Source organism: Nothobranchius furzeri, chromosome 2 (genome assembly GCF_043380555.1).
Source record: "Nothobranchius furzeri strain GRZ-AD chromosome 2, NfurGRZ-RIMD1, whole genome shotgun sequence".
Taxonomy (NCBI): Eukaryota; Metazoa; Chordata; class Actinopteri; order Cyprinodontiformes; family Nothobranchiidae; genus Nothobranchius; species Nothobranchius furzeri.
This window is the reverse complement of record NC_091742.1, coordinates 47,064,647-47,089,281: the sequence shown is the minus strand read 5'-3', so window position 1 is coordinate 47,089,281 and position 24,635 is coordinate 47,064,647. Positions and strand designations below refer to the sequence as shown.

Here is a 24,635-nt window from a genome sequence, read left to right as displayed (position 1 = left end):
GTCTGTAATCCTCATCAGAAACATCTAGAGCATAACTGGTGTTCTCAGGGCTCAAATGTAGAAAAACAAACAAACGAAAGAGGAAAAGAATGTCATCTGAGCTGCGTGGGTACTTCTTTGCAAGTGAGGACAAAACCAAGAAGACACTAATTTAGATAAGGATGCTGATGCGAGGGAGCATACTTTGGAGGTGAGGGTGGCGAGGGCATGAGGGGATCTGACAGCAGAGAGCGCGGGAGCCCAGGAGGAGAAGGAGTGTCAGGGTGAATCGGAGAAAAGGGAGGCGGATATCAGAAGCCAGAGGGATGAGGAGGGCAGGGAATAGCAGAGGGGGATCAAAGTAGAGTTGATGTGTTTTGTAGAAATGAAGTTTCTGAACACTTTAAAGAACTTGTTAGTTGAATTTCCACACTTAATGACTTTTTTGAAACTTATGAGAAGATCATATGAGGAACACGTTGTGCCAAAAAAATACAAAATAATAAAACATTTGGATGAAGAGCAGGGAACATCCCCTCGAAAACTGCTTTGCAAATTTGTGGGCAGGGGTTGGACGCAGTGAAATAGGATGCGGCACAGATGTGATGCTGACTGCTGTTAACTGAGAAAGGAATGGAAAAGGGAGGAGGGGGAGATGATGGTGGGGGGCTGCACGTTGGCTCAGGGGGGAGATGGCTACGGCTGTGCAGGGAGACGGTGAGATGGGGGAGCTGCACAAACATCCAGTTGCAGATCACACACCGGGACTAGATGCAAGAAGGAACACCGGGATATGATCAGGGAAAACTGAGGAAGGAGACAAAATTTGGAATTTTTTTAGCACGCAGGATTTAAAGAGAGGTGAGAAGAGCGGAGAAGAGAAGGAAAAGGGACAAGGGTGCAATAAAGGAGTGGAGAAAAAGGTCCAACACCGAAGCAGGTAAGAGAAAGTTCAGGGTGAGAAATGAGACAGCATGAAGACATTTCAGGGCAAGAAGACAGATGCTGATTTAGGGGTTTGTGCTGTTTTATTTACCAGAAATCTGCAGGTGGAGAAAAAAGACGCTGATAAGTGCTACTCTGTGGTTCAGCAACGGTCTTCAGGCACACAAGATTATAAAAGAGACTAAAACCACAGAGCAAAAAAGATCTGAGCTGACATGTGCAAGGAAGCAAATGGGTCTTATTAAAACTGTATTGCTCTGCAACTCTCCATGCAGCCATTAGAAACAGAAATCAGTTGAATTAATGTGTGCAGAGTCATTTACCGGGTGCAACTTGTCAACATTACGTTTGCTTTGGGAAACAAACGAGACAGGTTTGCATCATTTTGAGGACAGAGTGTTGATTTCTGTTGGAGCGCGAAGCGATTAATCTGCAGGAGAGGTGGTGAGGACCAAGCAGCCAACAAGCACTCCTTGGTGACTTGGTGACATGATTAGTTGTCAGGGAGGCTTTGTGAATAAACCATGAGGTGATGGTGGCCACATTAATCAGAACACCTCGTACAGCTGCTCTATCTGCGATTGAGTTAGTAATTGTGTTTGTGTGCAAATGTGTGAAAGCTGGACAAATCACCTGCTTGGGTGTTAATGGCAGAGAAAAGGGATCAATAAGAGACTCCAGAGCATTTCCAAGTCTCGGGGCAGAGGGGTGTTTTACATGCTCAGAGGATGCGAATGGTTCTGGTGCAGCAGGTTTCCCCGGTGGTCTGCCACCACATTCAGGCATATGCTGCCATCCTTTGGAGAAGCTGTGCCATCCCATAATATGTGCATGTGGAAGACAAAGGACAGTGTTTTTTTTTCATGATTTGGCCTTTGCTGCATTTATCCAAGCAGAGTTGCTGACCTCCACCCGTCGAGTCGCCATGACTGTCCAGCTGCAGGAGCTCCTTGTCTTCTGTCTGACCGTCACACAGGGGTGAGGGACCTGAGATGGATTCACACACACACACACACACACACACACACACACACACACACACACACACACACACACACACACACACACACGCAGTAAGTTATTGATCAATTTAATAATTGATACTGTGGCATGATGTGATGTACAAGGATTGACCAATCATTTTCTCCTTTATCGTCTCATTTTCTGTTTTTTTTCAGTGGCTGTATGTTCCCTAGCAACCATTGGGGTGAATGGAACGACTCCCAGCTTCAGCCCACAATTCAGAGACTCATGAAGGGATACAATCGCTATCTTAGGCCCAATTTCAATGGTAGCCAGTAGCTCGAAAAGTTCTTTTTAACTTGTTCTAGAGTCTAAAAGATGATCAGACTTTACATCTCTGGTTAACGTAGAAGGCCCAGTGGAAATCGGAATGAGTCTTGATATTGCCAGCATCGATGCCATCTCTGAAATCAACATGGTATGCAACTCAACATTCTTTGTTTTTATGTCAAATGTCATTGCAGTAATTAACCAGTTTGGTCCTTTCAGGACTACACTGCAACCATCTTCCTCCGTCAACGCTGGCGCGATTCCAGGTTGGTGTTTCCTGGAAATGAGAGTGTGAGCGTGGACGGGCGCCTGGTGTCCCTGCTGTGGATCCCTGATACCTTCATCCCAGACTCCAAACGTTCCTTCCTCCACGACGTCACTGTGGAGAACCGCCTCATTCGTATCTTCAGCAATGGGACTGTCCTCTACGCCCTTCGGTACGTTTACGTAGTTGTTTTTGTGATTCATTTGCAGTTAACCATTAAAGGGCCTCAGGTCATGTTTAAAAAAAGAGGAAGAGCAAGCGCATCCTCCCCCTCTCAGATAAGGGAGTAGAACTGGATTTCTGTTTCCCCTGAAACTCTTCTGACTTGTTGTGTTCATGCGGCTTCGGTGAAAATGCATCTTGACGTGTTGTCTGTGTCATCACCCTGCCCCAGAACGTTGTTTTGACTCCAAAGCTTAATTAGGGACAGGAAGGGCAGTTACTGCCGTATGGTCGGGCTCATTTCCATTCCGCCTGATTTAGGACACGTTGATTCACGTCTGTCAACATTGATGGTGGCATTTCATTTATGAATGAGTCAGGATGCTGCTGCGATTTTTGAAATCTGTGTACAAACTTTTAAAAATGTTAATCTCCCAATCGTAAAAACAGAAAAGATTAAAACTTAAAACATGAAATTTTAAAACTAAATGTGGAAGCAAGCCAACGCAGCTGACTGAGTACTGAGCAGTGATTACTAAGTACAGGTTAAACTGTGATCTAGAGCTAATACGCAGAAACAGCCAAAACAATGAATGGTTTAAGTTAGAAACAGTCATGGCTCCAAACTGAAACTGCTGAAGCAAAATCCAGTAAATTATATTCTGAGGACACCTAGTGGACACGGTGTCACCGATGTACCAACGTGTCCCTTTAGGACAACCAAATCTGTTCAAGGGCCGGAGGTTTCTCCAGCAGAGGGCCAGAAGCTCTTCTAAAATAAAGTTCAAATATTATTGCATTTAATTTATTAATATTTAATTAGACATTAAAATTAATGGTTTTGTTTTCCATATAGTTTTAGTCGAGTTTGGAGAACATAAACAATTATTTATTGCAAATACACACCCATAATAAATGTTTACTTGGATAATTATTAAGGGTTAATTAACAGACGTGATTCAAAGTAATTAAATCATTTAAGTGTTATTTAAAGCTTGGTACTGCATTAACTAGAGTTAAATAATAGACTGTAGTTAACTGCTTAATACTGCATTACATAATATGTTTATTAATGCTATGTAATGCATAAAAGCAGTTGTTAACACTTTATTAATGGTTTATTGATGCTTAATATTGCACTAAGTAACATTAATGAAGGGACCCTTATTGTGAAGTGTTACCCAGAGCTGTATTGGAGTGTTTACTATGTAAAGTGCCTTCAGACGACGCTTGTTGTGATTTGGCGCTTTGTAAATAAACTGAATTGGATTGAATTGAATGTTTCTACTGAAACGTCTGGCTGGGCTATAACAACCAGAAGCCCTGGGTTTCACCCTCAATTAGCCAAGACCCCACTGCTTGTTTATGTGGATGTTAGTGGATTTTTGCTGACTGCATCTACATTGTTGGATGTTGGTACGGCGATAGTTACAGTTTCTGTCTGGTGTATTTGTGCATGTCTTTGTCCAAAGGTTTGGGAGGAGTAGTGGGTCAGAAATGTAAATATACAAACGAAGGGTAGCTAAGGTGCTTTCACTATCGCACACCTAAACACATCAAATAATCATTCTGTTCATTTCTTCTTAGGGTAATGAAGTGCTTTGTCTCTAATGAGTTTCTGCATTGTGCAACATTAAAAAGACTTTTTTCTCCAGTAATTGTTGGTGCTTTTACTTTGAAAACCCAACAGCATCACTGCTACAATTGCCTGCAACATGGACCTGACTAAATACCCAATGGATAAACAGGTGTGCACCCTGCAGCTGGAGAGCTGTGAGTACTTCCTGTAAGCTCCACCAACCCCCTGTCAGATGTGCGATTGCGCATGAATCACCCCCATATCTTTACTTTCACCATTTTATCCCTGTATGGAAGTGTGGAAGTGTGTTTCTGAGTTAGCTTGACTGTGTAAAAGCTAATAAATGAATGTGTTTGTCAGGGGGCTATAACATCCAGGATGTGGTGTTCTACTGGACAAGAGGGAATGATTCAGTGAAGGGATTGGACACTCTGCGGCTGGCTCAGTACAGTGTGGAGAGCTTTTACACATCAGTGTCAGAAGCTGTGTATGAAACAGGTACCGTGTGGAGTCATGGCACGGGAAAAATAAATCTAGTGGGGCACAAATGTAATAAATCATGTTTATCTGTTTAGAAAGCTGTGTTGTTTTTATGTCACCGCACAGGACGTTACCCCAAGCTGGTGCTGCATTTCTCCCTGCGCAGGAACGTCTTGTTCTTTATCTTGGAGACATATGTTCCTTCCACCCTGCTCGTGGTTCTCTCCTGGGTCTCTTTCTGGATCAGCCAGTCCTCAGTTCCAGCACGGACTTGCATAGGTCAGTCCCTGATTCACTGCGTACCAGTCTTTGGACCATACCAGAACTACCCACTGTAAAATCATTATTTGTGCAATTTTTTTTGGGGGGGGGGGGCATTAAAATATTGCTCAAAATTTTAAGTCAAAGCTTGTAAAGATGTATTTCAGCTTGGTTTTGGAACATGTGATATAGTAGCACGATAGGTCATTTATAAATAAAAACTTCTTGGCGGTGGATTTTATATCGTTGGAAAACCAGATTTTACTTTGGGGTTTAGCTTGTAATGATTGTAGTTAGACTACAGATTTATTTTGGGTTTTAATTGTGATCAATAAGATGTGATAAGAGTATCAACCTTATTGCTCTTTGAATGTTTAACCAGAAGAATTAAGATTTTTTGTTTATTCAGGGATCGTAACACACTTCGTATTAATTCAGACAGAGTCAAGTTTGTAAAAAGTAAGACATTTATTTTCTAAACAACTAAAAACGTGACAACTAGGAAACACTTTATGTGATGAATGAATCTAAGTGGATGGAGTGTGATGTTATCATAACCCTCGTGTCTGAACAAAATGACTTCTGAGTGGGAGTGAATTTGGTCTGCTATAAACTATAAGTGAGGGTTTATAAAACCACATCAGACACAATCTGTCGTGTGTAGCAGTCGGTAAATTGAGTGCTTTAAGAGCTCAATATATTACCTCTACTTATGAGCAACAAGCTGTGATACTCTATATAAATATAGAATATCACCCTGCTTGGTCTTTGTGTGTTTATCAGAAGATTCTTGGATTATTGTTTATTCAGAGGCATGAAGAGTCCTGCAGAAAGACGAGGGAAGCTTGGGCCTTGAGGAGGGAACATGATTGTTGACAATACGTTATCATGTGTTCAGAGCTGCAGAGAGGCTCTGAGTTCCAGCTGATGGGATGCAGGATCCGTCAGATTAAAGGAAACACATGCAGTCGCGTGTCTCCATGTCGACCAGATATTGAAGGGTCAAACTATACTTAAAACTGACCATTACTGGACATTACACGTGTCTACGTACTAGGGGTTGCATGACTTAATTTTTTTAAAAGTCAACAGTCAGGTAATGAATCGAGTCGACTACGACTACTCGATGACGTCATACACCTGAAGTGGCCGGGGGGTGGGGGGGTGGGGGGGGGTCGGTAGGTTCGCTGGAGTTTTTGACAATTAAAGTTGCGCCCACATTTTCAAAGTTAAACACATTTCTTTTAACAACGGTAGTTTCTGCTTCAGCCCTCTCCCCCCTCCCCCTGCGCAGCGGCCGCAAACTCACTGATGCGCCTGCAGCCTCGGAGTTCCTGCTGCTCTAAACATTAAAATAATTATTTCATTTTCTGTTCCTCACTTCTGATTACCTTCAGTGGTGTCTGTTTGTTGCAACCACCAGGTACAAAAACCAACTTGTTTTTATTTGACTATTTTTCTGTCCTGCCTGTTTATTATCTTCCTGCATCTCCTCTCAATCCTAAAGAGAAACTGCTACCTGGGTTCATATATATTCACCTTATGAGTTACCTTTGAGCTGCAGTTCTAAAAGATCTACCGACCGCAAAAACAGCGGAATGCCGCTGCTCGCCGGCCGACTACAACGGGACCGTTTTTTCTGCGGAGTTCGTGCCGGAGCGGAGTGGAGAGTGGAATCTTGGGGGTGCGTCACTGGAGGACAAAACAGGTGATGCGCCTCGCTCCGCAGCAGCGAAACACATCAGGCACAAATAACAGACAGAAAACATTAAAGGAAATGAGCCGACATGAACGATCGCGTGTTTAATTGGTTTTTGAGGTGGTGACACCTGATTTGGCGTTGCTCAGGACGCAGTCTGGAGCGCGTCAACGATCAGAGCTTTGCATGCGCAAACTGGTTAAGGTTAGGATGGGGGTGAGGGGAAGGTAAAATTGCAAGAGGGTAAACGTCACAGTTTGGTTAAATGTCCATTTTACTGCCGGTGTCAGTACCAACGCTCTGGCACAGCGCGTCGCCTCCGCCTCCCGATGCGCAGGGGCTCATCACCTGCTGTCTTTTCCGAGGACTGCATCTTGTCAGTCATTATCACCTGACAGCGGCTAGTCGATGACAGGCATAAAAAGTCACTACAGAGACGTGAAGTCGACTAGTCGACTAGTTCATACAACCCCTACTACGTACCCTCTCGAAGACCCTCGTGGTAGATCCGGAATGTGTTGAAGTCCATGGACCCCAAAGGTACCGAAGTCCATGGAGAAACTGCAGCACCACTAGACTGGTCTAGGAGATGTCTCTAGGTCACAACAGGTAGTTATTTGTGTCTATGGAAGGACTCTTAAGGAGTCTTGCTGTGTCAGCTTTATTCTGAAGGAACCATTTGCGGTCAGCTGTAGGTTTTGACAGCTTGTCAAAAGATGCAATGGGAGAAGAGTTCACCTCCGGTGGCCAGTCCAGAGTTCGGCTCAACTGACTCACGAAGAAGTGAGTTCTGTTTTACTAATCACCATAATTTGATTTACCGACAAATCAGAATTTGACATGTAAAGGAGTTTTGCGAACAACCTCAGAAACCACACCTTGCATAGATACGGGAGCTCTGATTGGTGGAACAGAAAGCAATGTGTCATGAGATTAGTTTAATCTTGCCATCTTGTCATGTGTGTGAGTATGTGTGTGTGTGTGTGTGTGTGTGTGTGTGTGTGTGTGTGTGTGTGTGTGTGTGTGTGTGTGTGTCTGTCTGTCTCTCTGTGAGTGTGTGTGTGTGTGTGTGTGTGTGTGTGTGTGTGTGTGTGTGTCTGTCTGTCTGTCTCTCTGTGAGTGTGTGTGTGTGTGTGTGTGTGTCTGTCTGTCTCTCTGTGAGTGTGAGTGTGTGTGTGTGTGTGTGTGTGTGTGTTTGTGTGTGTGTGTGTGTGTGTGTGTGTGTGTGTGTGTGTGTGTGTGTGTGTGTGTGTGTGAGTGTGTGAGCTGTCAGTAGATAGTGATTCAATTGTTAAATCAAACTTTACTGATCATAACATAATAATAATCATTTCAACTTCAGTAATTTAAGCACAGATTAATCAAAACGTTGTTATTATTCTTCAGCCATTATTGTTCATTCAACCCTATAATGATTTACGTATTCTACTGCATCATCCAGTATTCGTTATTATAACGGTTCCTTGTTATAAAAGTTCCTTCTTCTTGTTCTGTGAAACAAAGCAGATAAAGATAAGAGGAAACTTGAGAGGGACCTTGTTTAGGCAACAGTATCTTTCTTGCAGATTAAAGGTTCCAGTTAAGACTTATGTCTCCATATTCATGCATCCATTAAATGAGAATTACAGCAAATTACGTGTGGTTATTGTCATCCCCCCTCAGTACAAACTGCAAAGGTATCTAAATATTTTATTTATTTATTTATATTTTATTTTCTCTCTAAGTGTTTTTCTCCCCAGAAGAAGCTACAATGGCGTTCTGCTGAGCTGTGGTGGCCTCATGGAGGGGGCCATCGACTAGCACACTGCTGCTAACCACTAAAACATTCTCTCTCTCCTGATAATAACTTTTTGTTTTCATTGAATTTTGGTGTGCTAATACTAGTTTATCCATTTAATTATAGATCCACTAGGATAAATACAATAAAGTTTATCTTTCACCAAATACAATATTTACTAAGACATCACAATATAACTATAGACACATTACTTATCTGTCTGTCTGTGTGTGTGTGTGTGTGTGTGTGTGTGTGTGTGTGTGTGTGTGTGTGTGTGTGTGTGTGTGTGTGTGTGTGTGTGTGTGTGTGTGTGTGTGTGTGTGTGTGTGTGTGTGTGTGTGTGTGTGTGCTCTGTCTTCTCCATCCCCAGTGAGTCGTGGAGGATGGCTGCTTATACTGAGCCAGGATTCTCTGGAGGTTTCTTCCTGTTAAAAGGGAGTTTTCCTCTCCACTGTCGCTGCATGCTTGCTTAGTATGAGGATTGCTGTATAGTCACTGACACTAGTCAGTGACTTGATGCAATTTGCTGGGTTCCTTATATAGGACACATTATTTCTGATTGGCTTACTGAACTGTGAATTGGAATGTTTATTATGTGAAGTGCTTTGAGACGACTCTTGTCGTGATTTGGCGCTATATAAATAAAATTGAATTGAATTGAATTGAAATAAATTTTTCACTTTTCTGCATGAAGATTTTATCAAAGTTGTGCTCCAGAACCATTAACAATACAGCTGAATGAAGATAAGACTGAGATCCTCATCTGTGCCCCAGACTAGCTGGTTCCCAAAGTCAGAGACTCTCTTGGTCAGCTTGCTTCCCACACCAAACCTTCTGTCAGGAATCTTGGTGTGACCTTTGACCCAGCTCTCACCCTGGATTCTCATGTCAGTTCTCTTGTTTGCTCTTCCTTCTTCCATCTCAGGAGCATTGCTAAGCTGAGTCCCATTCTGTCCCGCTCTGAACTTGAGACAGTTCTCCACACCTTCATCTCCTCACGCTTAGACTACTGTAACTCTCTTTTCACATGTCTGAGCAGAACCTCCCTGAACCGTCTACAGGTGGTTCAGAACGCCTGTGCTCGGCTTCTGACCAAGTCCTCCAAACACACCCACATCACCCCGCTTCTCCTCCAGCTTCACTGGCTGCCAGTCAACTTCAGGGTTCATTTCAAGATCCTGGTTCTGGTCTGTAGGGCCTTACATGGACAAGCACCATCTTACATTGGTGATCTTCTTAGTCCCTACACCCCCAGCAGGTCCCTGAGATCCAGTGATCAAAGCCTACTGGTTGTGCAGCACCAGGCTAAAGACCAAAGGTGACAGATCATTTGCTGCTGTGGCCCCCAGACTCTGGAACTCTCTCCTCCTGGGCCTGAGATCAGTGGACTCAGTGGTCTCCTTTAAAAAGCAGCTGAAGACTCACTTGTTCAAGCTGGTTTTTGTATGACCTTCATCATCATCCTCCCCTTGTTCTGCACTTTCTACCCATTCTGCCTTTCCACTGAATTCCCTCTGTCCTATTTATTTTCTCCTCTCTTTCCATACATTTCTACAAAAAAAAATACTACATTTTGTTTTTGTGAAGCGCCTCGTGAGTTTTATCTTAAGGTGCGCTATAGAAAACATTGTTTTCTTCTTTCTGTCCTGAACTAGTTGGGTTCTGCTTGCGTTCTTCACTCTACAAACCAACCTATATGATAAATGACCCACACTTGTATAGCGCCTCTCAGAGTGAGGACTCCAAAGCGCTTTACACTACAGAGTATCATTCATCCATTCACACACACATTCACACACTGATTAACAAACTACCAATAGGAATTAAACCCTTTATTGTAACCAGCCGCTAGAGGGCAATCATTCCTCTGCTGATGGTTGCTGCCACAGACATGAATACGTGGACGCGCTGTGGACGCCACTGCCTGTTTACTAGCATCAGCTCCACTCCGCTCCGCACCGCCTGCCCCAGCCCGATCGCGTTCGTTCCACACTACCTTAGGTGACACCCGAAAGACACCCACCCTCACACCTTGGCTCATGTGTTTATGTAGAAGATCATCAGGGGGTCTTTTGTTCCCTTTTCGGGGGGAAACGCCCACTGGGTTTGAATCTGGGACTCTCCACCATTTGACCTTAGAACTGAAGAAGCCTCTCGGATGAGAGGTGAAACGTCTTCAAGCAACTCAAAGAAGTCCAGACGCTTTTCTTTCAAAGCTCCTTAGACTACAATGACCTGGATAACTGAGAACGTTCACAGACATACAGCCAATTAGAGGCTCCCCCTAATGGTCTGCATGATTTTGAGCTGGCCAGTCAGTCAGCACTGGGTGTGGTGGACCTGTTCAGTTCCAGGCAGACCGCTTTGGGAAGATGGTTGAAAGATGTCCGGTTACGCATGGGAAAAGTCAAGGCTACCTAAATGCGAACACTCCCAACCTGGTCCAAGCAGAGAGGAGCCGATGCTAGTGTGTAAGCGCCTTTGGAGCTGCCATTGTGGCCGGCTGCTATCTTGGATGGGTCTCCATTTCCCCCCAGTGCATTTACAACTACTGAGGAAGGTGCTTACCCAACTAAAAACCACATTTTATATTGCTTTTTTGAATCAAAACCCAAAATATCATTCCACCTCGTTCAAAAATAAGCTTAAAAAATAATTGATATAAAATACTTCTTTAAAATTCACGGACATCATATGTGAAATCTATGGCACAAAACAAGCAGGATTAGAAAATTGTGTTTTTAGCCCCACTGACTTGCATTCATGGTCCGTAAGTAGATGGGTGTGTCTTAGGCTCCCTATGTGGCGGTGACGCTGAAATGCTCTCCAGCACCCATTGGGGTGTCTACATATTCATGTCTATGGTCGCTGCCAATATGAAAAGCCCCACCCCTTTCTGCCCAGCTCTGTCGTGGAAATTACAGCGAGTGAATTCATTTAATTTACAAAGATTCTTCAAAGCAGTTTTCCAATATTCAATTCTTCAAGTGAAAGTGAACATTCATTTTAGGAAAGGCATAAAGCTCTGTTTACAATGCATGTTCAGAAAATACCCGTTGATGCTGTTGAAGAAAGACAAGGAAGAAAGACAAAACAAGAAAATCCAAAAGGGCTGGATTTTTTTTGCATGTTGTTTTTCCTCACTTGAATGTTTTTACACAAAAGAGCTCAAATATGGCATTTTTCACATCTATCAGGACTTTTAAAAGAAAAGTGTCAAAAAGATCTTGTGATTAGTGCTGATAGTTTTTTTTTCACTGCCTTCGAGAGATTTTCATCTCAAAGTCTTCTGGCGATTCACGATATTAACCTGTAGTGATGTGTCGGTCGCGAACGAACCGGCTCTAAGAGCCGGCTCTTTGAAGTGAACGATGGAGCCGGCTCATCATTGGGAGCCGTCCCCTCCCCTCCCCCCTCCCCCCCTGCCTTGGTGAAAGCTACAGGCGATTGGTCAACATGTGTAACTGCGTGTCCAGACTGTCCACACACAGAGCAGTAGGGGCGGGAAAGAGGGAGGATCATACTCAGACACACACACAGCAGAGCACATGCGGGAGGAGGGAGACGAGAGGGAATGAGGAGGAGGAAAAAGGCGAGCGAGAGAGAGGAGAGTGCGACGAAGACGGTGAGAAAATGAGCGCCAGCAGTCAGAAAGTGGAGATTTCTTAAAGTGTTCAGTTATTAAATCCATAGAAATGATAAATATTTGATATATTACTTTTTTTTTACATTAGTAAATTATTTTACATATAGTTTTGCATTATTTTGGTTATAAATGTACTCTACGCAACAGAAAATCTGAGGAGCCACTTGGGAGCCGAAAGAGCCGGCTCTTTTTGGTGAGCTGAGCCAAAAGAACCGGCTCTCTAAAAAGAGCCGGAATTCCCATCACTAGTAGCCTGACAGTGACGATATTTAAACACAGAGTTGGAAAAAGTTTTAGCCAGAGTTAAATATTTAAAACATGACGTCTCATGAATAAATTAAGTCCTCCAGTATCTTCTTTCTTTTACTTAGCAGATGCTCAGCTGAAGGACTCATTTGTATTGTGAGGATTTACACACGTTTTCCTCCCACACACGTAAACGAGGGATCTGAACGTCTGTCTGAGCAACTGATGTGCAAAGGTTTGATCAGACAGAGGTTACGGAGCTTTGATTGGTCCCAAAAACAACTCACAATCATCAAAATCTTCCAGACATCATAATTATAAACATGGAGTCTGACCACTCATGCAGTCCATCACAACGACATACATTTAGTGTTATTTATCTTTTGTGTTCCACCAAGATCGTCTCGTCTCGTCTCGTCTTCCTCCGCTTATCCGGGTCCGGGTCGCGGGGGCAGCATCCCAACTAGGGAGCTCCAGGCCGTCCTCTCCCCGGCCTTGTCCACCAGCTCCTCCGGCAGGACCCCAAGGCGTTCCCGGACCAGATTGGAGATGTAACCTCTCCAACGTGTCCTGGGTCGACCCGGGGGCCTTCTGCCGGCAGGACATGCCCGAAACACCTCCCCGGGGAGGCGTCCAGGAGGCATCCTGACTAGATGCCCAAACCACCTCAACTGGCTCCTTTCGATCCGGAGGAGCAGTGGTTCTACTCCGAGTCCCTCCCGAATGTCCGAGCTCCTCACCCTATCTCTAAGGCTGAGCCCGGCCACCCTACGGAGGAAACTCATTTTGGCCGCTTGTATCCGCGATCTCGTTCTTTCGGTCATTACCCAAAGCTCATGACCATAGGTGAGGATTGGGACGTAGATCGACCGGTAAATCGAGAGCCTGGCTTTCTGGCTCAGCTCCCTCTTCCCCACGACAGATCGGCTCAGCGTCCGCATCACTGCAGACGCCGAACCAATCCGCCTGTCGATCTCCCGATCCCTCCTACCCTCACTCGTGAACAAGACCCCGAGATACTTAAACTCCTCCACTTGAGGTAGGACCTCTCCCCCGACCCGGAGAGGGCAAGCCACCCTTTTCCGGTCGAGAACCATGGTCTCAGATTTGGAGGTGCTGATCCTCATCCCAGCCGCTTCACATTCGGCCGCGAACCTACCCAGCAAGAGCTGAAGGTCAGAGCTGGATGAAGCTAGGAGGACCACATCATCCGCAAAAAGCAGAGACGAGATTCTCCTGCCACCAAACTCGACACACTCCACACCACGGCTGCGTCTAGAAATTCTGTCCATAAAAGTGATGAACAGAACCGGTGACAAAGGGCAGCCCTGGCGGAGTCCAACCCTCACTGGGAACAGGTCCGACTTACTACCGGCTATGCGGACCAAACTCACGCTCCTCTGGTAAAGGGACTGAATGGCCCTTAACAGAAAGCCACCCATCCCATACTCCTGGAGTGTCCCCCACAGGGTGCCCCTGGGGACACGGTCATAAGCCTTCTCCAAATCCACAAAGCACATGTGGATTGGTCGAGCAAACTCCCATGCCCCCTCCATCACCCTTGCAAGGGTATAGAGCTGGTCCACAGTTCCACGGCCAGGACGAAAACCACATTGCTCCTCCTCTATCTGAGATTCAACTATCGATCGGACCCTCCTCTCCAGTACCTTGGAGTAGACCTTTCCAGGGAGGCTGAGGAGTGTGATCCCCCTATAGTTGGAACACACCCTCAGGTCACCCTTCTTAAAGATGGGGACCACCACCCCGGTCTGCCACTCCACAGGAACTGCCCCCGATGACCACGCAATGTTGTAGAGACGTGTCAACCATGACAGCCCTACAACATCCATAGCCTTGAGATACCCAGGACGAACCTCATCCGCCCCCGGGGCTCCGCCCCTGTGTAGTTGTTTGACTACCTCAGCAACTTCTGCCCCCGAGATCGGACAGTCCATCCCCAGGCCTCCCAGCTCTGGTTCCTCCTCGGAATGCGCATTGGTGGGATTGAGGAGCTCCTCAAAGTATTCCTTCCACCGTCCGACTATAGCCTCAGTTGACGTCAGCAGCTCCCCATCCCCACTGAAAACAGTGTGAGCGAGTTGCTGCCTTCCTCTCCTGAGGCGCCGGACAGTTTGCCAGAACCTCTTTGGAGCCGATCGATAGTCTTTCTCCATGGCCTCACCAAACTCCTCCCACGCCCGAGATTTTGCCTCGGCAACTGCCACTGCTGCACCCCGCTTGGCTATCCGGTACCTGTCTGCTGCCTCCGGAGACCCACTGACCAGCCATGCCCTGTAGGAATCCTTCTTCAGCTTGACGGCTCCCCGAACCTCTGGTGTCCACCAGCGGGTACGGGGGTTGCCACCACGACTGGCACCGGCCACCTTACGACCACAGCTAGCAACAGCCGCCTCGACAATCGCAGAGTGGAACAAGGCCCACTCGGACTCAATGTCCCCCACTGCTCTCGGGACGTGGTCAAAGCTCTGCCGGAGGTGGGAGTTGAAGACCGTCTTGACAGGTTCTTCTGCCAGGCGTTCCCAGCAGACCCTCACTATGAGTTTGGGTCTGCCAGGTCTACGCGGCATGTTCCCTTGCCATCTGATCCAACTCACCACCAGGTGGTGATCAGTTGACAGCTCCGCCCCTCTCTTCACTCAAGTGTCCAAAACATACGGCCGCAGGTCAGATGATACGACTACAAAATCTATCATCGACCTGTGGCCTAGGCTGCCCTGGTACCAAGTGTACCGGTGGGCATCCTTATGTTCGAACATGGTGTTCGTTATGGCCAAACTGCGGCTTGCACAGAAGTCCAATAACAAAACACCACTCGAGTTCAGATTAGGTGGGCCGTTCCTCCCAATCACACCCCTCCAGGTCAAGCTGTCATTGCCCACGTGAGCATTGAAGTCCCCCAGCAGGACAATGGAGTCCCCTGATGGAGCACTATCTAGCACTCGTCCCAGGGACTCCAAAAAGGGTGGGTACTCTGAACTGATATTTGGCCCATAAGCACAAACAACAGTCAGGACCCGTTCCCCGACCCGAAGGCGCAAGGAAGCTACCCTCTTGTCCCCCGGGGTAAACCCCAACACACAGGCAGAGAGTCTCGGGGCTAACAAAAAGCCAACCCCAGCCCTCCGCCTCTTACCCGGAGCAACTCCAGCAAAGTAGAGTGTCCAACCCCTCTCCAGGTCTCGGGTTCCAGAGCCAATGCAATGTGTCGAGGTGAGTCCGACTATATCTTGCCGGTACCTCTCAACCTCTGCCACAAGCTCCGGCTCCTTCCCCGCCAGCGAGGTGACGTTCCATGTCCCAAAAACTAGTTTTCTTGTCCGGGGATTGGACCGCCAAGGCTCCCGCCTTGGTCTGCCACCCGATTCACATTGCACCGGACCCTTCATGTTCCTCCTGCGGGTGGTGGGTCCACAGTTAGACGAGCCCATGTATCCGGTTCGGGCTGGGCCCGGCTGGGCCCGGCCGGGCCCCATGGGCGAAAACTCGGCCACCAGGCGCTCGCTCACGGGCCCCAACCCCAGGCCTGGCTCCAGGGTGGGACCCCGGTAACCCTCCGGGCCGGGTACTCCGACTCTTCGTTTTAACCGCCATGAAAGATCCTTCGAACCGTTCTTTGTCTCACCCTTCACCTACGACCAATTTGTCATGGGAGACCCTACCAGGGGCACTAAGTGCCCCAGACAACATAGCTCCTAGGATCATTAGGGCACTCAAACTCCTCCACCACGATAAGGTGACGGTTCAAGATGTTAACATTTATTTCTAAAACAGGGGTACCCACTCCTGGTCCTAAAGGGCGGATATCTACCGTGTTTTAGTTGTTTTCCTGATACGACACACCTGATTTAAATCAGGAGATGGTTAAAAGACGTGCAGAGTAGCTGAACAGGTGCTTAAACCACTGACTGACCCCCCCCCCCCCCCCACACACACACACACACACACACTCTCTCTCTCTCTCTCTTCAAGTGCAGCTTGTCTTCATTATTTAAAGATAAAACATCAAAGACGTTTAGACGTAAGAACTGAAGAAGTGGTTCACATGTTTGACAACAAAGAGCAAAAGAAGATACGAGCAGAATTCGAGAGTCTGTAAAAAAACATTCTTTTATCTTCAAAGTGAAACCAAATAATAGTTAACATTAGTAACTTTCAACCTGACAAACTGTTCCGTTTGCTTCTCCTCTGTAGCTCCTCCTACATGTGAGGTCCTTCAGGGCTCCATTCTGGGCCCACTGATCTTCAGTCTGGAAAAGTTGCCTTTGCGGTCCACTTTCAGAAAACATAATCCCTTAATCCCATTTACTGCTTTACTGATGATATTCTGGTTTATCTATCTAATGATTTAGATTATAGTTATCCTTCTTCTACATGGTTAGAGTAAGGTTTCTGACTCTCAGTAAAAATAAATGAAACATTTAGTGATCTAAATGTTTTAAGAACAGTTTTGGCCCCGCATCGCTGAGCTGGTAAGACTTTGGGTTTTTGTTGTGATAGCTCAAATTATTACAGATAATTATTACACAGTGTAGTCATGTCTGATCACAAAGGACCTGAAAAAAGCAGTCATGCTTTTACTTTGTGTCATGCTCTCTATGTTGATTTAAATAAGTCATCTCTGCATGTTTTAGACTCTATCCAGGGCGCAGCTGCACTGTTTTTTGGGAGGACAGATTTTAGGATGCTTGGTTGTATTGAAATGCTTCTTTTATATATCTTGTTTACATCCATACATGTAGATGTTGTGTGGGATAGTTTTCTTTCGCATTTACACTCTTGATGTTTTTATGTTGTGTATTAATATCTTCATGGCTTTGTGCAACTGTATTTTAATATTTAATGTGACTAACCTATAATGCACCTACACGCCACTCTGATCTGTTCCTCAGGAGTGACGACCGTCTTGACGATGACCACCCTTATGATGGGTGCTCGGACATCCCTCCCCAATGCCAACTGCTTTATAAAGGCCATAGATGTTTACCTGGGCATCTGCTTCACCTTCATATTTGGGGCACTGCTGGAGTACGCCTGCGCTCACTTTTACACCATGCAGCACCAAACCCTAGATGATTTACACAGGGTAAAACGCGCTTGCTAAGAAGATTCAGTTTCCATGTAAGACAGCACTGATGAATTATGAATCAACATTTTGTGTCCCAGGAGCTTCTGAGGGAGCTGTGTGACTCGAATGGAAACGGCTCCATCCCGATCGTCAGCTCTAGCCAACCAAGCCAGCCGGTGGAGGCCGGCTCCACGGCGGAGGAGCCTGTGAACAGTGACATTAAGGACCACGCTGCATCAAAGGAGAAAGTGCCGAGTCAGGGCTGTGGTTTATCATCTGTGAAAGATGCTTCCCGCAGAGCAGCATCTGTCTTCATTGTGGAAAATCCACACAACATCGACCGCCACGCCCGCACTCTCTTCCCCACAGCTTTTCTCTGTGTCAACATCCTCTACTGGCTTTATTACCTTTTTCTCTGAGCTCTCTGAATCCAGGCTGTGGGATCGTGTGTAATAGTTCATTCCATTACTCCTGAAGCTTTTCTACCTCCTCATTTTAGCTTCAATGCCAGTCGACACTGGCTGGATCTGACCCTTCTTTTTGTAAAAACACAGAGCTTAGGGCTACAAATCGATGGGAAAAAGTTCACCAGGACGGTTTTCCCAATAAAAAGTGTTATTGATCATGAATGAATAGAAGGCTGATAACATATTAGCATGTGGTCATAAAGCTTTTAATAGCTACCAAGCATTAAACCCACTGAAAATAGTTCTTGATAGGCTGCCTGATCACAACCTACTGTGCTGCATTGAAATGCCTTTATTAAGTGACTCATATAGATGTGCTTTTTTCTTGCTGACTGTGAAATACTGTTTGTATGAGATAATGTGCAATTAAATTACTATAGAATCAGACAAGAACGTGTTTGCGTGCCTTTAAATGACTCAAAACGGTTGTTTTAGACAAGAAGATTCAAATTTATTAGTTCCTCATCCAGGTAAAGTGCAAAGGTCGACCAAAGGTTCAGCAGAGAAGGCTTTAAAATGACAAATGAAGATTTTCTTTACTGGAAAGTATTGATTAGTAACGTTTAACAGCACCACTATGTTAGTAATTGAGCTATCAACAACAAGAGGATTCAATACTGTTTGAATTTCTGTCAAAGGGAGTAAATATAAGATCATGTTGGAATGAAATAATGTTCACAGGTAAAAGGACAGCTCCAACCTGAGGCGAGACGCGTAAACGTTCAGTAATTAAAGATGAGGATGCGTCCTACGAGTGATCTGAACGTCTGTCTGAGCAACTGATGTGCAAAGGTTTGCTCAGACAGCGGTTACGGAGCTTTGATTGGTCCCAAAAACAAGCATCAAGAGAAAAACAAACAAGATTGTAGAAAAGATGCTCTGATGTTCCCAGAATCTGGAAAATTCTCCTACATGTAGACCCAGGAATATCATTCGGACCCTAAAACGTGTTACTGGTTTAGGTCATTGTGCTATTTAAAAATCCCCTACATTAGCTAGGGAGCAACCTTCTGAGTAGGTCCACTTTAGTTTCTTCTGAGAAGCGCTGCTAGTCTCTGACTGAGGTGGATGGTTTGCAGAAAACCGAAAAAAATATTTTCAAGTTTCCAAAATGTCTCCAAACATTTGAAAGGTTTTTGATTTCCTTGCAAAACCATCAGGTGCTAAGTGTTATGTGATCACGCAATTTCCCTCCTAAGATCGTCATTACAGGTGTTCAGAACCAATCTGGGACTCAATTTAGTCTCAGTTTAGCTAGAGAAATCAAGCTGGGATTGATCAAAGACAACAGCTCCACAAATGGATGAAAAAATCCTCACATGGCCACATACAACGTCCAGTGGGATGCAAACGTTGCTTTTACAGTTTTGAGATGCAGAAACGTCAAAGGTCACCAACTCAGTGTGAGCTGGACTGAACATTTGTGTCTCCAGTCTAACATCTTGGTGTCTTCAACACGTTGCTGACCGTCACAGGCCAGCATGACGCTTTTACAGAACAAAAAATGAGATTAAATAAATATTTGATCTTATCCTCCCCTTCTTTAAAGCAGATGGGAGGTTTACAGATGTGGAAACTGTGTGCCATCTCTGCTTTCTTGAAGACTGGGGGGGGGGGGGGAGTATAAACTTCTACAACAGCAGTTAAAGTCACTGTATATACATAATAAGACATGAACCTGCGTGTAAAGGCACGTTTTCCTCCCACACATCACATTACTCAGGTTTTCTTTCCTGTGGCAGCCGGACACTTTTTCATTTGGCGCTAATGCGTTTGCTGCACTTGTTCTGCTTCCATTCCCCTTCCTCTGTGCCTTCATCTCAAAAATGACATTTTATATTCCTAATTCAAGCGGTGCCACTTAGGATAATCACTTCTCCGAAACAGAGCGAATAGTCCCATGGATCCAAATGGTCTGTTTTCAAGAGTCAGACTGGAGCTCCATCTAGTGGATGAATTGTGTTTTACACTTTGCCCTCAGTTCCCTGAAATGGAAATCTGGATTTCAGGATAGCATAAAAGATAGATTATCCTTGGAGAGATAAAAGGTGGGAAACGTTACACCCTGATATCCATTTACTTTAGTCCTCTCCTTTAAATCCATCCTAGGTTCCTTTTTTTGATTCCCATTCCTGTAGAAAGACCAGAAGAGACAAAAATAAATGTCTGATCGGACAGAAATAAGATATATTCATAGCTTTTTCAGGTACAATGAAGAACTTTTTGTTGAGTTGTTGAATTTAAAATCAAATTAAAAAAATGCTGGTGACGCTTTTCAGTCATCCAGGTCATGGTAATCCTAAGCGGTTCAAATGAAGGCAGCTGGAGGCAAAGCTCCTCGGAAGAGAAGCAAAACATCTTCAAGAAACCAAAGAAGTCCAGTTGCCTTCATCTGAACCCTTTTGGATTAAAAGAAAAGAACTGATGAGGAATAGTTCAGCAGCTAAAGACCAACCTTGGCTTTCTGCATCACGGTTCCAGCAGAGGAAGCATAAACAGACGGAGGTCTCCTCCTCAGCTCTGCAGCACAGTTCACCGGTAGAGACTCGCTGTAGATGTTCTGGCTCTTTTTGATGGACGTCTACAGAAAAATGAAAGTAAAACTTAGCAACTTCATTTTTCAAAAGTGCATTTTGACTGAAGGACCTATTGGAGCACACTTACCTTATGTGGTGGTTTAGCCTCCTTTGGTGCACCCGGCGCTGCCCCTGCACCTGCTTGGCTCTTCTTGACGTTTTCTTTGACCTGGGTCAGTCGGAGTTCCAGGTCCACCCTCTCTGCCTCTTTAGCCCGACAGGCCTCCTCCAGCTCGAACACGCGCTTGTTTAGGAAGGCCTTCCTCCTGTCTGCGTCACAACAAGAAGAACCATCACAGTTAGAAACAAGACAGGGGTCGTTGTGCTACGACGTCCTCAGCTGTAAAATATAATCAATGTTAATGCAAGCAATACAAAGTCATTTGTAGCTTCAACTTTTTGCCATTAGCAAATACTTTAGCATTATTTACATTTCAGAATAAAGTTTTTAACCTTTTTTAAAAGTTATGAAAAAAAGTAACTCTTAAGGGTTTATTGATGTTTTTGTGCTTCCCTCCCTGCAGCAGCACATGAGGTTCAGCTCCAGGAAATGAATTCACAAGACTTAGGAGACTTTATCATAACCATGCTTTAGGTTTCATTAATCCAACTTGTAGTTATTGCTTGTGGGGGCTTCCTTTCACACGATCTTCAGTAAAAGATCAGAAAACATAATCATCTGCAGCCTTGTTGGATTAACTGCATGTCTATTTTCTGTCCTTATTTGGTGAATTAAGATTATTTGAGCACAGTTGCCTACCTGAAGCCATCATCAGCTCCTCCTTCAGCTCTCTCTTCTCCTGTCGCAGCGTCACTAGTGCGCTCCGGATCCCATCCCTCACTTTCTCCAGCTCGTCCTTTTCTTTGAGGTAACGCTTAGCGTCTTCCTCTGCTCGTGTTTTCCCATACTTCCCGTACTGGTTGGCATCTGGATGGGAGCAAAGGTCAAAGGTCATACGTGCAAAGGTTGTGGGAAGAATACAAACACAGCATGATCTGTCTGAATCACGCTCCGATCCCACGATGAGTTCTAACAAAACCTCACCGTGGAACTGGATGCTCCTTCATGACTTAAGTAGAGACATTTCAAGATGCATGAAGAACACACATGCAGAGGAGGAGGTCAGAGGTGAGAAAGCGCATCTAATGCAAATGTCCAATAAATCTCTGGTTCCATCCTAAAATTCTCAGCCCAGCTCTTTGAAGTGCTGAAACTCCACTTTTACAAACTCATCACATGAACTTAAACAAAATGACATAAATGAGGGGGGAAGAAGAAGAAGAAGAAGAAGAAGAAGAAGAAGAAGAAGAAGAAGAAGAAGAAGAAGAAGAAGAAGAAGAAGAAGAAGAAGAAGAACGTTCTGGATATAAAGTGAGAAGATTAAACAGAATACCTCTCACAAAACTGTCTGCTTGACCCTTACCAATCTGGGTTAAAAAAGGGCCACTCCACTGAAACTGCTCTGCTAACAGTGACGGAATCCTTGAAAGAAACTAGAGCGACAGGCAAATCCTCAGTGCTTATCCTGCTCGACTTATCGGCTGCATTTGACACTGTCAACCATGGCTTCCTTTTGTCCACACTCTCTAGCATGGGCATCACAGAGAAAGCACACAACTGGTTTGAATCGTACCTCACAGGACGATCATTCAGTGCTTGGACAATCCTCTACCATGCACCATCTTGCCACAGGAGTCCCTCAGGGCTCTGTACTAGGACCTCTTCTCTTTGCCATATACACCACCTCACTGGGTGAGATCATTCGATCACATGGCTTCTCCTACCACTGCTATGCAGACGACACCCAGCTCTATCTGTCGTTTCCACCGGACGACCACACTGTCTCTGCACGAATATAAAACTGTCTCTCTGACATATCAAAATGGATGAAATCCCACCATCTCCAACTCAACCTCTCTAAAACTGAACTACTTGTCATCCCAGCAAAACAATCCATACAGCACAATATCTCAATCCAAAATGACTTCCTATCTCTGGCTCCTTCAAAGGCAGTTCGAAATCTGGGTGTTGTGATTGATGAACACCTGACCTTTAAAGATCATGTTGCCTCTGTTGCTCGTTCATGCCGCTTTGCGCTGTATAACATACAAAAGATCAGACCATACCTAACACAACATGCCACCCAGTTCCTGGTGCAATCTACTATCATCTCCCGCCTCGATTACTGCAATGCCCTTCTAACTGGTATTCCAGGCTGTACTATGAGACCTCTTCAAATGGTCCAAAATGCAGCGGCACGTCTGGTCTTCAATCAGCCAAAAAGAGCACACGTCACCCCTCTGTTCATTGAGCTCCACTGGCTACCACTAGCAGCACACATCAAATTCAAATTGCTAACACTAGCATACAAAGTCCGAGATGGTACGGCTCCCATCTACCTGAATCCTCTTGCAAAGGCTTACGTCTCGGCCCGGCCGCTCCGGTCATCACAGGATCGTCGGCTAGCAGTGCCTACACCACGATCAGGACAATCCAGACTCTTCTCATGCATCGTTCCACAAATGTGGAATGACCTACCAAGCACTACCAGAACAGGGGCTTCCTTTTCAATTTTCAAGAAACTCCTGAAGACCCTGCTCTTCAGAGAGCATCTTCTAAACTAGCACCCTCCCTGCACCCGTCCCCCCTCTCTACTGTCCACTCCTTGTTCCCTCCTCTCCATGATTGATGTCAAGTTGTTGTTGTTATTGTTGTTGATAGCCTCAAGGGCAACATGCCGATTATCATTTGTAAGTTGCTTTGGACAAAATTGTCTGCTAAATACATAAACATAATAGAAAAAGAAGAAATGGTGCAGCCAATGGGGGCGTCAGTGGGCTGGCTAGGATCTGAATGGAGTTGGTGGAATCTCTGAGTCCTCACTGGGATGAGACTACAGTAGACTCACAGTCAACATCTGTAATATTTCTAGTTCCCTTATGTGTTATTATATTTATGTTCTCTGAAATCACACAGATGGGAAGCGTGGGTGGGTCTAAAGCTGACAAAAACAGTGTGATAGTAACCAAACAGACAAAAGGAGCTCCTCTGGGATGAATATTAGGCCCCGCCCACATTGAACCATCTCATCCAGCTGTAAACCAATTCCTTATTTGATGCTGATGATGGCACAAATAAGGATGCAAATGTTGCTTTTAAAATAAGAAAAAAATGTATGCAGTGGGGATCAAACCTGAGAGGATTTTCATCAGAATTGACTTTGTCATCCAATAAAGACTAAGGCGTGACGCAGAAAACACCACATACATGCTGCCTAAAGGAACATTTCGACTCATGCATCTTGGGACTCTACAACATTTGTATCAGCGGTAAATGTGGCCCTGAAGCACATGTTAGTGCTCTATGTCTTTAACAGCATCAGTATGTTCCACAAAAAGCCAACTGATGGTGTCTGCCCTCTGGTGGGGGACCTAAGTACTACAGTGGTAGGCGCTAATTCGTTTGTTGTTACTGTTATTATATAGTAGCTACGTAATAAAATCTAATTATTGGATGCAACAAATGGAGCAAATATTTTAGGCTTGAAAGTAAATACATATTTTCAATAATATAATTTATTTTCTATCATGTATTATTTTCTTTTGTTAGACCACATCTAATAAAATGATACCAACTATCTGCTGGCTCTGGGGAAAGGTCTGGAGACCAGCTGAAGGAACTTAACTTATGAAAATGTGGCCAGATCCATGATTAAAGTCTCTGAGTTGGGTTCACTTTTACTCTGTTTAGTTTGAAACAAAACATTCTCACTCCCAGTGCATCAAAAACAAACGCTTGGTCAGCCACCCTTAGTGTCAGACCCCTGACGCCAAAAGTGCCCTTTTTCATCACATATGTGCGAAAAGGGGTTTTTCCCTTTTCTGGCTGCAGATCCCAATGCAGCGTAAAACTGACGCGATGGGATGTCCGCTGATGCAGCACGAACCAGCTCATTTAACCGCACCTAAACCTTAACGTTTTACTATGTATAACCTTCCCCTCATCCTCATCCTAACCTTAACCCTCTTGCTACCTAAAACGTTACTCTCACTGTGATCAAGCGTCTGTTTCCCATGCATTCTGACTGTGAATTTTCGTATTTGTCGCCCAAGGGGAACGTTAGAACATACCATCTGGCGAGGGGGAGGTTACAAATACCCTCTACTTGTAACC

General features: G+C 45.1%; 2 protein-coding genes across 4 annotated transcripts in view; one reads left to right on the top strand and one right to left on the bottom strand.

Annotated features, from left to right (window-relative positions):
- The first annotated feature begins 669 nt into the window (after positions 1-669).
- gabrp (gamma-aminobutyric acid type A receptor subunit pi) lies at positions 670-17,837 on the top strand. Of its 2 annotated transcripts, none has more exons than XM_015977162.3 (10): positions 670-919; positions 1,821-1,902; positions 2,103-2,215; positions 2,298-2,365; positions 2,437-2,654; positions 4,335-4,417; positions 4,584-4,721; positions 4,830-4,982; positions 17,243-17,436; positions 17,517-17,837. In XM_015977162.3, the coding sequence occupies exons 2-10, from the start codon at positions 1,850-1,852 to the stop codon at positions 17,835-17,837; spliced, it is 1,341 nt and encodes a 446-aa protein (XP_015832648.3). In that variant the 5' UTR covers positions 670-919; positions 1,821-1,849. The 2 variants fall into 2 exon arrangements, with proteins under 2 accessions (XP_015832648.3, XP_054590398.2); XM_054734423.2 differs by having other exon boundaries at positions 1,818-1,902.
- A 1,472-nt stretch (positions 17,838-19,309) lies between these two features.
- The window catches only part of afap1l1a (actin filament associated protein 1-like 1a), a 64,901-nt gene continuing 59,575 nt past the window's right edge, over positions 19,310-24,635 (bottom strand). For both annotated transcript variants that reach the window (XM_070546033.1, XM_070546042.1), the window contains exons 16-19: positions 21,222-21,389; positions 20,550-20,731; positions 20,341-20,466; positions 19,310-20,017 (exon numbers count right to left, since the gene is read on the bottom strand). In XM_070546033.1, the coding sequence (XP_070402134.1) occupies positions 19,991-20,017; positions 20,341-20,466; positions 20,550-20,731; positions 21,222-21,389 (503 nt within the window). In that variant the 3' untranslated portion in view covers positions 19,310-19,990. The remainder of the gene's footprint in view (positions 20,018-20,340; positions 20,467-20,549; positions 20,732-21,221; positions 21,390-24,635) is intronic.